The following is a 16,228-nucleotide window of genomic DNA, read 5'->3' on the forward strand; positions in this document are numbered from 1 at the left end:
ATTCTGCCTCACCTTCTTGTATAAAAGATACAACTGAGGAATGGGGGTCAGAGTTGTCTCGCCTTTAAGCCGTCAGTGGAGACAGTAATAGTACTGAATCAACATTGTATAAAAGAAGCAGCCAGCAGGACGGGATTGGGAGATTTAAAAAGCAGCTAGCAGCAGTTACCAGCTGACTCGGAGACAAAGAGCAACTGAAAAAGTCTGCAAATTGGGAAAACAATGAGATTTGGGAACTTCTTACTGTCCAAGCAGGGGTCGAGATCAACTGCTATGAAACAGGGATGGTAAATGACTGTTACTGCCATGTCATTCCATTGTTATCCTTTAGAAAGTGCCCCCCAACGTGCATGTTATATGTCCCACTAGAAATCGACGCTGTTGACGTCACACCTGTCACGCTTATTTTTGCTTCTGTAACACTGGCATGCCCTTTAAAATCACACAATGAGGCAGCATTATGCCTGCCTTATTTGGTTCTGTATAAGACAGCAAAGCTAGTGTAATAAAGGGTCTTTGTTGCGGCCCTGTTGCAGGATCTCTGTGTAAAAAGGGTTAATGTAAATTAAAGCACTTTTCTTAAATGTGACAAACTTTTAATTGAAGGCGGCTACGACTGATAACTAATGTCAAAATCAGGCACCAAAATCAGTATTGCTAGGGAGAATGACATCTGTGGGATTTCCCCAGGCCTGCTGCTACAACTACCCAGACCTTGACAAGCAGTGGAAAATGAATGAATGACTCCAACTAATAGTTTGCAAAGCCCGACTTGGGTTCGAAGCATGTAAAAAAAGCATATATTGGACCCTTTAATCACCATTTCAAGCCAATCAAAATGCAGCCATCTGCTCTCTCTACCCTTTTTGCAAGGGCTTGTGGGTAATTGGACCCATGGGTGAACACTGAATGGAGGCATACAGTCAGCTTACATCTGAGCTACACACCCAAATTATATATCTGGCTTTCAGTGGGGTGCAAACAAGTAAAACTGTTGAGTCCACTGTTGTAGAAGTGTACATGTGATGTGAATATGAATGCCAGGGTCCAGACTCATGTCAAATGCTAATCCCCCTGTGGCTGAAAACCTTGGCCCACTCCTTTTTATTAGGGCTTGCAGTGGGTAAGCTCTGGGAGTCTGGCAGCTAAGATAATGGTCCCCGAGTCAGAGTACTCTGTGTCTGTGACCAGGTCTTAACCATGGAGATAAGATGCTGTAGGCCACACACACATTCACATCACAGAGGCCCTGGGAACCATGCAACAATCAAAGAGTTTGATCCAGCATCAAACAACCACAGACACAGTAAAGGGAATGGGGAATGATACAAAGTTTTCCAGCAGCCCTTTCTTTATCCTCTTTCCTTTGAACCACATTCAATACCCCATCAATAACTCTGATTCTGTTGGCAGCCAAATGTTAACCAGTCAGTGTATTAAGTAGAGTGCTGGGCTCTTTGTCTTAAAATTAGTTGTTGCAGGTGTGCATGTGATTGAGCTGAGTTGATGACTGTGCCCTTCCCCGGGGCAGTGCAGTGGGGTAATAGGACGATGCCTGCTGCACAGAAGAGCAGTGTACCACATAAGCTTTTGTGCTTATGTAAGGGCTAATTTCAACAGGGGATGAAGGCAAAACAGTGGAGGTTCCAGCTCTTTGTTTGCCTGGGTTTGCACATGTTCCACTACCCCTTATACTTGAATCTCCCAGGGGAAACCGGGCCATGCTGCACCCCGGTCTTTTCTGCCCGAGCGTCTACGGGTAAAAGGACAGGCGCAGCTAGAAACCCACGGATCAGCACAAAATACACTTCAAAGACTCTGAGTGTGCACACACATACATGCACACACTGTGTGTAAATGTGCACTAGTTCACCATTTGTCTTAACAGGGATCAGGCATCAGACAGTGGCATATTGACCCCTGAACAGGAGGTAGTCTGTTCTCTCGTCTTCCTAATTTGGGCTAATTCCCTCCATTTCCCTGTCATTGATTAGTGATCAGGCATAGTGTCTTCCTCTAAGTGGGGCCACAGACAGAGGTTTGTAGTAGGGGGGCAGTGATATCCCAACACAGTCTTAGGGAAATACAGAAAATAGGCATAACTTCTTATCCACACACTACCACATGGTGATGGGCACAAAAAATTGTGCTGGCAACACAAAAAGCAATCCCAAAGCAAAGTCTATAACAATTTCTTTGTGAAACGGTCACAGTTTGGTCAGGTTTAGGGAAAGAAAAACGGTTAGGTTTAGACGACAAAAAATGGTTACGTTTAGGAAAAGATTGTGGTTTAAATGACTACGTACGGGAGGTAAGTGCTGGAAACTTTGGTACTTGCGTAGTTATGTTAAGTCTGTTAAGTCAGAAAACTATGTTGACATTTATATGGACACAAACTGGTCTCTTAGTTAAAAGTCCACGATTGTTTGACCCCATCCACCACTCTACTTAATTTGTTCGTCCACAGTGACAAAACATCCTTGTTGACTTTGCATTGGCATTGTAATCATTTTGCCAGCATGAGCTTGAGCTGGGGCTGGATTTCCTGATCCCCAAGTGCATGATCTAATCTCACTGGTATTATGCAGAAAACTGAAGGTCTACTATTGGTGGTGGAGAAAAAAAACGTACAGTATGCAGCTGGCAGTTTCTAACACAACCTCTTTCACCAGTGGTAGGTAACAGTAACCTAGCACGCAGTCAGTTTCTCTGTCAGCACAGGAGCAGGGGGGCAGGTTTGAATTCTGGCAGTAAGTGACCTAATAAATGAAGCAGTAATTAACACTGTGACATTGATAAATGGAGGGCAAGATAAAGGACGGACGTGGAGACCCCCATCTCCCTCAGATGGAGTGTCAAACGCACATTCATTCCTATCTCATTGGAGCATCTGCTTCCTTCATAATCCACAGGCCCTGCGGTGGCTTTCTACTAAGGCCAATGCGCATGCACAGCGCTAAACTGCGGTGACTCCATTCGATTCATATCAGTCTAATTTCTTTAAATCCAATTTGTATTCCAATCTACTGCCTTCTAATCACTTAAACCTTGAGTCTCCATCTGCTCTCCTCTTTCCTGTGGAAATGAAAACAGCAGATGCCTCTACAATTGTCCTTTCACTGCCAGAAAAAGCTGAGCCGGGTGCACAGAGGAGCAGACGTGACTGGTCAGTGTCCTTCCTGATCGGAGGTAGTCAGGTGCAGAGGTAGAAAAGGTTAAAAAGCACATCCGTATGCCATGAAGTATGTTTTAAAAGAGGCAAAACTTTCTCAATACTTGATAACCTCAACATGTAATCCTTGTCTGTTGCTGAGGAAGCTTTTTAAAGCAACAAACAAAAATGTTTCATGTGATTTTTTTACTCTGCCCTCATGTGGCTCACATGTCCTAGAGATGCTGTCCAAGAAGATCAAATAAAAAGGCCCCATGTATATCCCCACTGCCCGCCATCAGGCCAAGCTCCTAACAGAAGTGAAAGTCAATTTTCAGCTTCCTATTGGGCCCCCTTTCTCACTCTCTTTACGGTAAATGGGCTTTCTGTTGCCCTTTTAATGCGATCATTGGTGCTGTGCAATCAAGTGCTCTCTGAGCTGAGGCGAGTGCACTTCACTGGGTCTCAGGGCACACGCTCCAATCAAAATGCTGTGTTTCGCCCTGTCTGCAATAACACCACCATTACTTTTCACCGCTGCTGTGCAGTCATCCTCTCCTGGAGGAAAGCAGGGACCAGAGAACAAACAAACAAGCACACAGACAGAGAATGAAATCAGAGAGGGATTACTGAACCAATAGCTGATTCTTTTCTGCCTTTTCTTTCAGTCTACTTATGTCAGCTTCACTGCAATCGGATACAATTTCCCGATGCTGCTATCCAAGAAATGTGAAGTTTTACAGCATGAGTTTTTCTCTGTTTCAATAACATATCACATTTATCACTGAGACGTACCAGAGTTCAAAGCAGTTAAACAAAAACAGGTTACATGTTGGTCAAATCCAGGATAAAGGCACCACTTTAACAAAGAGTTTCTTCTTCTGCTTATTCCACTGACCACACACATAGAAGGGCTCTTTTCTATTATCTTTGTCACATATTTATTCATGTGTGCAACAGAAGGTCAAGCCTTTCATGATCTTTTTGTAATTATTTTTATTAGCTCCCACGAGAAATTCTAGCCCACCAACCAAATCAATACCCACACCAGTCTGAGCCAGAGCATAAAAGGAAGGGCTCCCCAAAGAGATATTAGTTATTCTGCCAACAGACGTGTGCACTGATCACAGGTAACCAACGGCAACCTCAGACCAAGGCAAAAAGTTCCAGTCACTGAGGCTCCATAAAACATCAAACATGAAAACCAAGGTCCAGGCCAAGATGCAGTAACTCTGTAATGTGGACACTGAAATGGCCGCGCCTTTTCAGACAGAAAGTGCTGAAACCCAGCGAACTGAGCGAATATAAAATTGCACCAAAAAAAAAAAAAAAAAAAAAAAAAAAGAATTTTAAAAAGTCATGAATTATGCATTAGATCCATGTTGTCCATTCTGAAATAAATTCTCCTCCTGGCTCTCTCCACTTCTCCTTAACCTCCCACTCCATCTCCTTCCCCCTATATATCTCTGCCTCTGCTTCCCAATATCTCTCTGTCTCCTTCACTTGCTCCCCATCCCCATGCTACCCTCGCTGTGAGGGTGACAGAGTCATATCCGTCATGTCATCAGAAGGGAAATGTGAGAGGGCGGTGGGGGGAAACTGGGGGTGGCGATAGAATGATGTTACTGGCCGTCCTCGCCTCTGCACTGGCCTGCCGTGACACTTGCAAGCAGCCCGTTCTGCACCCCAGATTCATCTTCTTTACGGCAGGCTGTCATTGGCGTCACAGCACATGAGTTCCAGTATACCCCAATACCAGACATACAGCTTATCTCGATGAGGTGTCACTGCAGGCAACCTGCTGTATCCACTGGAGTCCCTCTCAGCCTACTGCATACAACCAGCCACAAGATACAGCCTGGAATATATAGCAAAATCTTCACAGCGAAGACACAGGCAGTGAAATGAAGGGTATTCACAGGTGCTGAGCAGATTCATCTCCTGTTGCAAGACAGGGAGGTAGTTTGAGCTAGCTAGCTAGCAAGCTTACATGAAGGGGTCTGTTCCGCCTCAGTGCTCTGAATACTCCCCCCCTCCTCTCTCCTGCTAAGATCTATACTCTGAAAGCAAACACAGGGGTAATTCTAGGAGCTGCTCTCAACCTCTCACTGCATCCATGCTTGCCTCCAACAAATATCAGCTAGAATTCCACTCTGTGTATTTCGGGCATTGGTGTGGTGGGGTAGTATTGACTCTGCATCTGTGTATTTGCCCTCTCCCTCATGCAGATGGAATATATAAATAGATGACTGTGGGAAACAGAATATCTGATTTTTCCGCAAAGGGCTGATTCACATATCACACATTTCAGGCATTTAAAACTACTCTCACCCTCTACCATCAGTAGCCATGGACTGAAAAAAAAAAGTGATGTTATCTTGTTTTTTTTTTAGCAGATGGCCTGTCTCAGAAGAGCTGAGGTTGCTGACTTGAAACAAGAGACTAAAGAGGAAAAGGAAGACAACACAAGATCTGTTAACCTCTCTATAATGAAGTGCAATGTGTTGATAATGAAGGCTGCTTACTTTCCATACGTGGGCTGATTAGTGTGAGGGGTATAGCACCAGCTCTGTGGGACTGTCAGGCCACTGGTAGGGACGCTAACACTGTGATGCAGATTAAATGATTTCCGATGCCATGGCCACTCAAGCATGTTGCTCGCTCGCTGCACCACCCAACCTTCTTCAGACCTCTCTCTTTTCCTGCTCATCATTCTGAGCAGCCATTTTCTTGCCTGCCTCTTCTTTGTGCCACGGCTGTAGCCTTGATATTGAAGATGTGTGCTTGTGTGTGGAAAACTCAAACAGGTAGTTAAAATTAAAGAGGTGGATTGAATGATTAATAGTCTCCCCTTCCTCGTCAACCACTGTAGAGGAGCCCTTGTTAATGTCCACTTGCTCCGGTCGAGCAGTGTCAGTAGAAAGCTACGGCAGCGGGGCACAATTTTCTTTACTCACTTTAATCTCTGTAAATGTGCAAGCTAATCAGATAAGTACCCAGCAGTGTTTATGCTGGTGTTCTCAGAATACATGTGTGTGTTTGTGTGTGTGTGATGCAATGATGAAATGTAACTAAGCACATTTACTGTACTGTACAAATTTGGGGTACTTGCACTTTACTCGAGGATTTTTATCTCATGTTCTCATGTCACTTTTTACTTCTTCTCCCCTTCATCTCAGACGGAAATATTGTACTTTTACTCCAATACAATTACTTTATAACTTTGTTCACTTGTTACTTTACACATTTCAAACTCAAAACATATGGAAATGTACAAGCTGAAACAAGTAGTCGATTGACAGTTATTTTTCATGCAAAAACTTCTCAAATGTGAGGATTTGCTGCTTTTCCCTGTAATTATTTTATTTTTTGATTAATTAATACTTAAAGAGTATTTTTACTGTGTGGTATTGCTACTTTTACTTAAGTATGGGATCTGAATACTTCCTCCACCACCGGTGTGGTGTGTGTGTGTGTGTGTGTGTGTGTGTGTGTGTGTGTGTGTGTGTGTGTGTGTGTGTGTGTGTGTGTGTGTGTGAATGTATACACAGCTGGGCACAAAATTTCACCAATTCCCTTCTTTGAAGCGCCGGCTACTCTAAACAGTCCCTACTGAGGGAAGTGCAATGAAATGAATGGTATCAATTGATTCTCCCTCAAGCATTGTAATCTCTTTACCTGCACTGCAGAGCTGCCCCAGCAGATTGAATAGGGCAAAATAAATAAGTGCTTTATTGCTTTAGAAATGAAGTCGAAGGGGAGGGGAAGGCCTTCAGGTGTCCATGATACACTGTGTTGAGAGATGAGTGGATAATTGGAGGTGTGCTGTGGGTGCTGACCTGTAGTGAACACATTGCAGTGTCCCTGCATATCAATGAGGGCAGTCACCACCTCCAGCCACTCCAGCGATCTCTAGACCCACATGTTAACATTAGGAGTAAGAGTTGTAACCGCACACAATCCAAGTGATGGACTCAGAGAGCACGGCGAGGTAATGAAATGGCCCTTATAGCTCACTGTTTGTGTTTTTTTAAGGTGCAGCATACCAAGTCAAGATGAGATTTATTAAATTTCTATTCCATGGGACACTTCATCTGGTCTGGCCGAGGGCGACAGGGTCAAGAGTGCTAGCAGTAAGTGGATGAAGGACTCATTCAATTTACTCATGCTCATAAATCTATGCTAACACAAAAAACAATGGGCTTTGATGGTTATTAATGGTGCTCACAAACACATCCACACACCTACACTCCCTACATTTCATAATTCTACCTCTGGCTGGGTGTTACCAGGCCTCTAAATGACAAATGCCTGTGAGCAGCCCTCCAGAAAAAAATCATCACCATCCTGGAAGTGGAACTGGAGAGTTCAAACGTTCAAGGATGCGATTAAGGCTGTACTTCCTACCCGCCGCAATGGTTGTGACACTTGGCTCGCGCCACGTTCCACACTGAGACTCCAAACCACAAAGCCGGTCTCACCAGGAGCCATTATATACAGTAAATCAACTCACCCCTGGTCATGGCGGCTCGGTTTACAGAGCAGTGTGGTGCCATGTTTCTGCAACAAGGACACAACAGGAAAGGATTCCCACAACACTGACATACAGTGCGGGCCTTATTACCTATTATGTATGTATCCATGTGATCATCTTCCAAATGAGTGTGCTGTTAAATCAGGCTGCTTGGCATGACGTTTTTTTTGCAACTGTAAACATTATTTAGCATATTGCAGTATATATTAGCACATAGACACACTGATTACACAACAAGGTTATTTAGAAATGCAATGCAATAGATTAATTTGCACTATATATCCATGCATTATATTGTATTTGTAATTCATGAAAAGCCTCAACATTAACAACATATTAATGCTCAAGTGGTCAGCCAGGCAGCCAGCGATATAAATGGCGACACGCAGGGAGATATCAGTATGTTCACAAGAGGTCAGGCCTCCCAGATGACCTCCAGGTTACCACAGTTTCCACACTAATACACTTATTTGGCAAGTGATGGTGTATAGTTTGGAGTCTATGCACTTCAGTGGGGTTAGATTCCCCAGTTAGTTACAGGGAGGAAAAGGCACCGAGCTGTCATGGCTGGGTGATCCATAGACCAAGCTGAGGACGGAGATGGTGGAACGGGACACTTATTCACCGGCTCCACCACTCTGAGCGGCATTACAGCTGCGTTGGACAACTGCTGTGTGTGACGGATGTGTGCTCAAGTGTCATGCTCTGGCTGTCCGTCTTCACACATCTCACACTGAGAGACAGCTCATGCATTTTTATCACCGGGGCCTGACCTCATCTTCAAGACACTCAGCTCAGGTACAACTGTCACACAAACTCTTAACAATGAAGAACATGAGGGTACGTTGCTGAGTGAAAACACGAAGTAGGGGAACAAGAAGGTGTGAAATAATGACCAGAAATATACCACGAACAGGTACCAGGTGTTCATAAACAGAGATGTGAATTATAATGGAATATAATATAACATGTATGTTTTCTTTAGTGTATATTATGTATAATGGTTCATCATATCTGTTTGTTTTGGAGAGGAAGACACCTCTGTGGATAATTTTGGCTCCCGGTAAACCCTCCTGAATGGATCTTAAGTTATCAGAGACAAAAGGTGAGCACACATTAGCAGGTGCTACGCTAGCAGCCTGTCTGTGACGAGCCGAACAGTGTTGGAGAAACACTGATTTGTAATGTGAAATTGCTTTATTCAGTGTTTTTATCGGTTTTAATCACCAGATCTGTTTGTTTTTTTGGGAGGAAGACACCCCCGCGGATGATTTGGCCTCCAGTAAAAACCTCCTTAACAATGAACGCTGAAGGAATCCTAACCAGGGGTTTACGCTTGTAATCGGCAATCCTTAGAGCTAGATCCTACACACTGTTCCTTTAATACAGTATTTGCCAAATGCTTTTTTTCATTCAACTCATTTGACATTATTTACTGTTTCCTTATTGGTTCCATTTGCAAAATAAATCCTTTATGCAACCACAATTTCTTCATGTTTGCCAGTATGCACTTATATGCTTCTCTGTGTTTACAGTGTGTGAATGTGTGCTTGCACTCATAAGCATGTATAGTTATATTTGTATGTACTTCAGTGAATCATTCAACCTTGACATCCCTCCCGCCTATCTGAAGGTTGCTGCGAGACAGCCAACTGGAGGGCAGAGTGAGGGCAACGGGATACAGAGCAATTAGACACTTCCCCAAACACCACGTTTCAGTGCAGCACGCAACGTGAAAACACAGATAAGACAAACACACGGTCTCTTCCAGCAAGTTTAAAGCACCACAGGCTCTTGTCTTACTCAGTCCTGACTTCCTGTCTGCATTTTGGCAAGGTCTTAAGATAATCAAGTTTTTTGGGAGATAAGAATGCTCGTCACATCCAAGCTGCAACTGTCTGTCCTACGCAGAAACCGTTTGTATTGTAACTGCCGGCTGGGTATTTGCCATTGATCAATAAGGGTTCATTCACTATCGTCTAATCGTCAGGGATTATATAACAGTAATTAGATCCACGTTTTCTGTCTGTTGGCCTGTCTCAAACCTTTAATCGGCTGTTTGGGAAACAGAGGCAGTGAGAAAAGAGAGCACGGATTATATCTGTGTGTTGGGGCCCAGAGGGGTAAGCACAGGTGTGTATTCTGTAAGTACAGGTGTGTGAGACAGGTGACCGCTTGCTTTAACTCATAGTCAGCAGGCTCAATTCATCATATCACTCCTCCCCCATCCCTCCACACACACTCCCACTATACTGCCATCACAGGTGTACAACAACCCCCTCAGTGTTTGAATTCCACCCTCATGGACAACGCCAACAACTAAAATTTGTATGTGTGTGTGCCTGGAGAAGTTTGGAAATATAAATCGTATAAGAACAGATGCTTATCCTTTACTGCCGCCTACCTGTTAGCATTAAACCTCCATCTCTTCCTGCTGTAATCTCTTGCCCTCTTTCTCTCTTTGTTTCTCTGGGCAAAAGCATCAGGGCATTAGGCCCTTTTTCTGCTCTGTAAATGTCAGGAGTATGCTTGGCTGAGGCTTAATAAAGCGGAGGTAAAACAGGGGAAAGTGGTATTACCTCCCCTGCATTTTGCTGGTCTTACAGCAAAATCAGCCATGTGCATTGTCTGATGCTGACATTTTCTCTCCCACTTCTGCACTATGAACATGCAAAGGCATTAACCAGCGTGATCCCAGAATTTAAAACAGCTGTGAATCCTTTTATTTTTTTGAGTGATCACAGAACAGTACTGTGGACTTATGGGAAGTATGCAGAGCTCAAAGTCTATTCTCCTCTGTCCTGAATGTGTCGAGTGATGGCTGCTGAAACGTGATCCACAGAGTAGCCAGACGTGGCTGTTAAAATATCATAGGAGCTGACAGACCCTCGTCACTAGTCCAGTAACACTTATCAGACACACACACACACACACACACACTCACAGGGGTCTGTAAGCCAATTTTCATTGGACAAGAGCTCACCTCGCTCTTTGTCCCCTGTTCATTCCTTTTATGATCACCACCTTTGTCTTTATTCTCCACTCATATTTGATCTTAATCAGAGACTAAACAGCAGCGCACTTTGATGCAGAGCAAAGCAGCTTCCCTGACAGTGATGAGACCATAGGAGACAGTAGAGAGGAGATCTCAGATGAAGGTTCATCATTACAGCAGCCCTATTCCAGCAAATGAACCGCAATTACAATAACGCTGCCTAAACGCTGCCAACTCAAGCAGAACAATCACATTTGGGGCGAGACATCGCAATGGCTCTTACACAATGACCTCAGCCTGCCTCATCATTCACCTAGACTATTTTAATCTGGGCTTACTTTCCATTATAGGGCAGTACTTTAAACCGCTCTCATTCAATCATGACCATCAACAGAGCTGTTAGTCTCCAGGGCGCTTTGGTAATAAAGCCTCATCCTCGCCATTTCCCCTTTAAAAGATTGTGTTGTTAAACAACTCCTCTCGCAATTTTTGTATTTGATTACACTCACTGTTTCTCCCTCCCCCCTGCTCCTCCTTTCCCTAACGCATACATAACCAATCTCTGGGTTTGAGTTTCTCTTGACTCAGCATTACTGAAACCACAACCCTGCTGGCGGATAGATAGCTGTTCTCCGTCTGGGCCACCAAAGACCCCAAGTGGCCGTCTCCATAGCCTCTCAGACAGATTTAAGATGGGCCATATTTCAGCACCTCTCAGCGTGTCACCAAGGATGGACGTGATGTCACCAGCTCCTCCATCAGACACTAGCATGCAGGAGGTCTCAGAATAGTAAAAGGTCAGGAGTGCATGTCCACTATGCAAAGCATGTTCTAATCCAGCTTCAAAAGCAGCACACTGGAGTTTAAGAGATAACCAGGCAGCTGCTGACTGGTGTATTCCTGGAAATATCTTCTCCTGCAATCAAGCTGATTCTTTGAGTGTGGTAACCCTGTTTTCAGATGCACAGTCTCTCCCAACCCTGGCAACAACACCCAACACACACTCAGCTTCTCCCTCTATTCTCTCTCCACCTCACCTTTTCTCTCCTCTCCCACACACTAGCAGTATTAATCACAGCACACTAAACAGTGACTGACGCCATTCACAAGGCTTGGCTTTGTTGGCTATGCTGCCCAGTGAATACAACTCCAGACCTTTTTGTCTGCCTAAGTGGACTCTTAGAGGAAGCTCCTCCCTCTCCAAGGACCCTCAGATTACCTCTGAAAAGGGCTGGGTGATGGGTGAGTTCTGCAGGGTGGTGGGGGAGAGCAAGGGAGAGCGGCGGGGGAGGAGGAGGGTGACAGGCAAATGATTGGGAAGATCCACTGCTCCCAGGGAGATGTGCACCCTCTCCCTCTGGACAGCTAGCAATGCCATCAGCCACTGCTTAGCAACCAGTGGGTTTGGCTGAACAGAGTGAAAGACAGCGAAAAAAGGTATAAGAAAGAAAAAAAGATTTAAATCCCTGCAGAAAGGGGACTTGATTTGCTAAGTACAGAAGGCAGGAGCAGCAAAACTTGCAGCTGTGAAGAACAAAAGCAGGAGTTGACAGGTGAAAGAAAAGAAAAATGGGGCCTTGCAGGCACTTGCATTCAGTAACAACAAAAAACTAGGCTTTACATACTGCTAAGTTGTGCAAACAATACAAAGCAAACATGTGTGAATCATCACTCACAACACAGTGCTGATACAATGTCCTAGTATGTGACCAGTCAGGAGTATGAGCTCCTCATTCTTTAATTATGCGCCCCACTTTGTCCATGCAGTCTAGTGTGTGCGTGTGAGACAACTGTGAAAAGGTGTGTCTGATTCAAGAATCGCACTGAGCTCAATCAGACTCAGGTTTGTGCATTTTAAAAGTAATACATCTTAATGCCTCCCATCATTCCACCAGTCACAGGTTGGACCAATCCCAATCACTATTTCCGTCACCTCAGCCCTTCTATTCTGATGATTGATGTGAGTCATCACATTAACTCTGCAGTCGAGGCTTTTTTAATTCCCCCATTAAACCACTCCGCTTGTAGGTCAGTGAATCCTTATAAACCTTGTAAAATTGTAAAACAGAAAAAAAAAATATGCTGACTTTGCACGCGGCCGCAGATAGGATGAAGAGGGCTGAAGCTTTTGGCTGCAGAAATTAATCAGTATCGTCTGCATCATTATTAAAGTTTAATCAAACAAATGGGAATAATAAACTAGGGCACGGTCCCAGCTTGGATTTAAGCCGGCTTACGATGTTGTGCACAATCTCAGCATAAAAATCCTACAGTGAAATGACCACAGCAGCACCATCCACAATACAGTGCAGAGGCAGGGTTATCACAACATCTTTGCCAAACACCTCAAAGCCAGTGAACCTCTCATCCACAGGTCTGAATTACTTTATAATGTGTTAGACTACTTTGTTTTGCATTTGAATCATCTGAATACACACACAAAAAAAAATGTGGGATTTGTTTGCCATTATACAAAAAATGCTCTCCACCAATGCACAGATAGATAGAGAGATAACCTGTAGCCACTGTAACTGACCTGAGAATCAGACACTCTCACTCAGAGATCTTTGCTTTTACACTCAGTCTCAGAGACAAAAAAAACACTGAAAACGAATTTTCCAATTGCTCCTTTTTGTCATTATATATGCATATCATTCACTTATATTTATTGCTAAAATTTCCAAGTGCTTCCTCCTTTATCTGTTCTACAAGAACCAAAAAAATCAACTCATCTCTGCCCTAATGTTAACCTCCTGAGAGGCGACCATCAGCTGCATTGGATGGAGGAGTTATCTGTTGAATTCAGCCCCTTGTTCCTGCATTAATCTGAGTTTTATGAATGAAAAAACAAGATGCAATGGAAAATGTTTGCTGCAATGATGGGAAATCAATTTGAATCACAACTCCGCAAGATTAGTCTGTTATTAACAATACTTCCCAATTACAGTATACATAAACTGTTTAAAAATCAAAGCTCAGTGAATTATTGTTTCCCATGCAAACCAGAACCCAACAACATAAATTTACAATATTGCTTACACAACCAAAGTGGGTAAATGACGGGTGGAGTGCAAAGGGCAGTGTCTGAGGTTTGTGCAAAACAGAGCTGAATATTTTTTTTAAAACCCACATGAATGAGTTTCACACAACAACACGTTAGACAACTTACCATCAACTTGAAAATACAGTAATCCGCCAACAAGGATGAACGCTAGCGGACCCATACTAGCATATTAAACATCCACGGCGGGCGCGCAAATCCTCGAATTCACTGCAGAAAAATATGTCCGAAATGACAGGCAAGTCTACTCCGTGTTTCTGGGAGTTCTGGAGAGCTCCTAGTTACTGACAAAAGCCAGTTTCAATGTCCAAAAACTGACAGGATCCATGTTACAGTAGGTCACCCGGAGCTGCTCGGGGTGTTCATATCCACCAAACCTTGAAACCAAACTCGGTCTGTGAGTATTATCCCTGCTTGCCCCGTGAGTTCATCCGCAATATGTGCTGTTTCTCCAAGATGACCTACAACACAAGCTGAAGCCCGCAGGAGCCTGTGACAGGAGAAATGTACAGTAAGTCCACACTGGAAAACAAACGTAGGCTGGCCACTTCTCCGCAGGTCCTCGGTTCCTTAGGACGCGTCTGTGGCACCTTTCAAATCTTCAGCGATGTCTTCTCACTTCAGCACATGACTCGGCTGAGACTCTGACTGAAACGCAGGCGTAAACTCTCATGCATTCCCAAAAAGTTGTTCTGTCACAACGGGAACCAGCTCCCAGAAGACCCATGTGCTTAGTCTGGGATAAAGCGCTGAAAGTGTACAGTCGTACAAGTCAGTTGAACATCCCCCGTCTTTCTCTCTCTCTGCCTGTTTGATTTCAACGGTGCTGCCGCTAGGAGCGCACGGTCTATGCGCACCCGGCACAGCCCGCAGCCCACCACACTCGAGCTTGACACAGTTGCACGAAACACGGATCGGTCCGGGAAGGCAGCAGAGGGAAGGGGAGAGAGTGAGAGACTAGGGGGAAGGAAAAAGTCTAGGAGAAAGAAATGAAGACTAGGCTAGTGACCCCCTTTCTACTAGTGAGACAATTTTACGCACAGATGTGTTGTAGTGAAGGATAAACCCACATAAACTCTGTTTTCTTGCGTTAAGCATTTATAGCTTCACAAGTACTGAACATAATTTAATATTTACCACAAAGTGAGCACTATTCTGTCTGAACATATCCTGACAATTTAACCCCACATTACTACCTACATTATTAGTGGAAAATTGTGCAAGAAATAGCCAACAGGTAGCATATGTGATGACACAAAATTAGGGGGGGGGGGGGGGGGGGGATGAATTATAATACTGCAGATAGTATGATTAAAAATGCAATTAATAATTTCAGAATGTGGTGACTCATTGGGCACATTAAAGATGCAAGAAAGAAGATGCTGAATGGATGCTGATGTATTGAGATATTGAAGCAGAATTGTAAATATGATCTCTGTCAGAAATCAATGACTGATTGACCGAGCCCCTGCATCAAGATGAGGAGAGAGGCGGCCTCTCTGCATGCCAATATTACATACATGTACGTCTTTTCCAGGGCAAAGTGTGCATAGACAGAGTACAGCATGCAAACAAGGAAATCAATGCAATCCAATTTTTTAATTATGGATAAAATGAGATGATATGATTTGGATACACAGCAGTCAGGACCCCAGAAGATGTTGAGGTTCAGAGATGGGGGGGGGGGGGGGGGGGTCGTGTATGTGGTCTGCACTCTTGCCCAGCAACCCTCTTCATTTCATCTGACTGGTTTATTATACAGTGAGCTATGAGCTGTGAGCTCCCCCTACTGGAAGCAATCGTCTTGTCACCAGGCTTTGCAATACGGCACTATCAAGTGGTATAAGAAGAGGAGGCAGCACATGTAGAGCCAACAGGAACTTTTAAAGAAGCAACTTGATGGATATTACATGTATTTCTGTGTTAGTTACAGCAGCATAATTAAGCAGAGGAGCCATTTCAAAAATTTAATCACCAGTATGTGTTGTACGGCTAATTTAAAGGAGCCCTTCAAGGGGATGTGGAGAAAATAATAATAATAATAATTAGGCCACTGTTGTCCTTTTCTTTCCTCACTGAATACAGCAAATTGAAACTGGTTTATTATTTTTATCCAAACCTACAGAAAATAAAATAGCTGTATGCAACATTAACAGCTGCGGAGATGATAGATCTACCAAGTTGGCCCCTTTGTTTTAACCTGAACAGACACAACGCTGGCAGCAGCACCAACCTAAAAGGTTTGGAGTTCCCATTTTGTGATTTACATCAAAGTCGGCTATAGAACAAAGCCTCCAAACTCACAGCACGTTCCCTGAAGGTGTCTGTGGAGACCATACTCTCTCAATAAAAAACACAGACCCCAACACCATGACAGGATGGCTTTGGCAAAGGTAACCACTTCTATTGCCTTTAATAATAGCTTTGGCTCCTCATGGGTTTTTTTTTCTTCCGTTTGTTTGTCAAGCTGCGTGTTCCAGCTTGCCC

General features: G+C 43.9%; 1 protein-coding gene across 10 annotated transcripts in view; it reads right to left on the reverse strand.

Annotated features, from left to right (window-relative positions):
- Nucleotides 1-14,632, reverse strand: part of robo2 (roundabout, axon guidance receptor, homolog 2 (Drosophila)) — a 183,782-nt gene extending 169,150 nt beyond the window's left edge. For 5 of the 10 annotated variants that reach the window (XM_050062718.1, XM_050062743.1, XM_050062724.1 and 2 more), the window contains exon 1: nt 13,850-14,632. In XM_050062718.1, coding sequence (XP_049918675.1) covers nt 13,850-13,904 — 55 coding nt within the window. In that variant the 5' untranslated portion in view covers nt 13,905-14,632. The remainder of the gene's footprint in view (nt 1-13,849) is intronic. The other 5 variants (XM_050062791.1, XM_050062774.1, XM_050062782.1 and 2 more) reach the window with 1 other exon arrangement.
- Between the last annotated feature and the right edge of the window lie 1,596 nt (nt 14,633-16,228).

This window comes from Epinephelus moara, chromosome 2 (genome assembly GCF_006386435.1).
Source record: "Epinephelus moara isolate mb chromosome 2, YSFRI_EMoa_1.0, whole genome shotgun sequence".
Lineage (NCBI taxonomy): Eukaryota > Metazoa > Chordata > Actinopteri > Perciformes > Serranidae > Epinephelus > Epinephelus moara.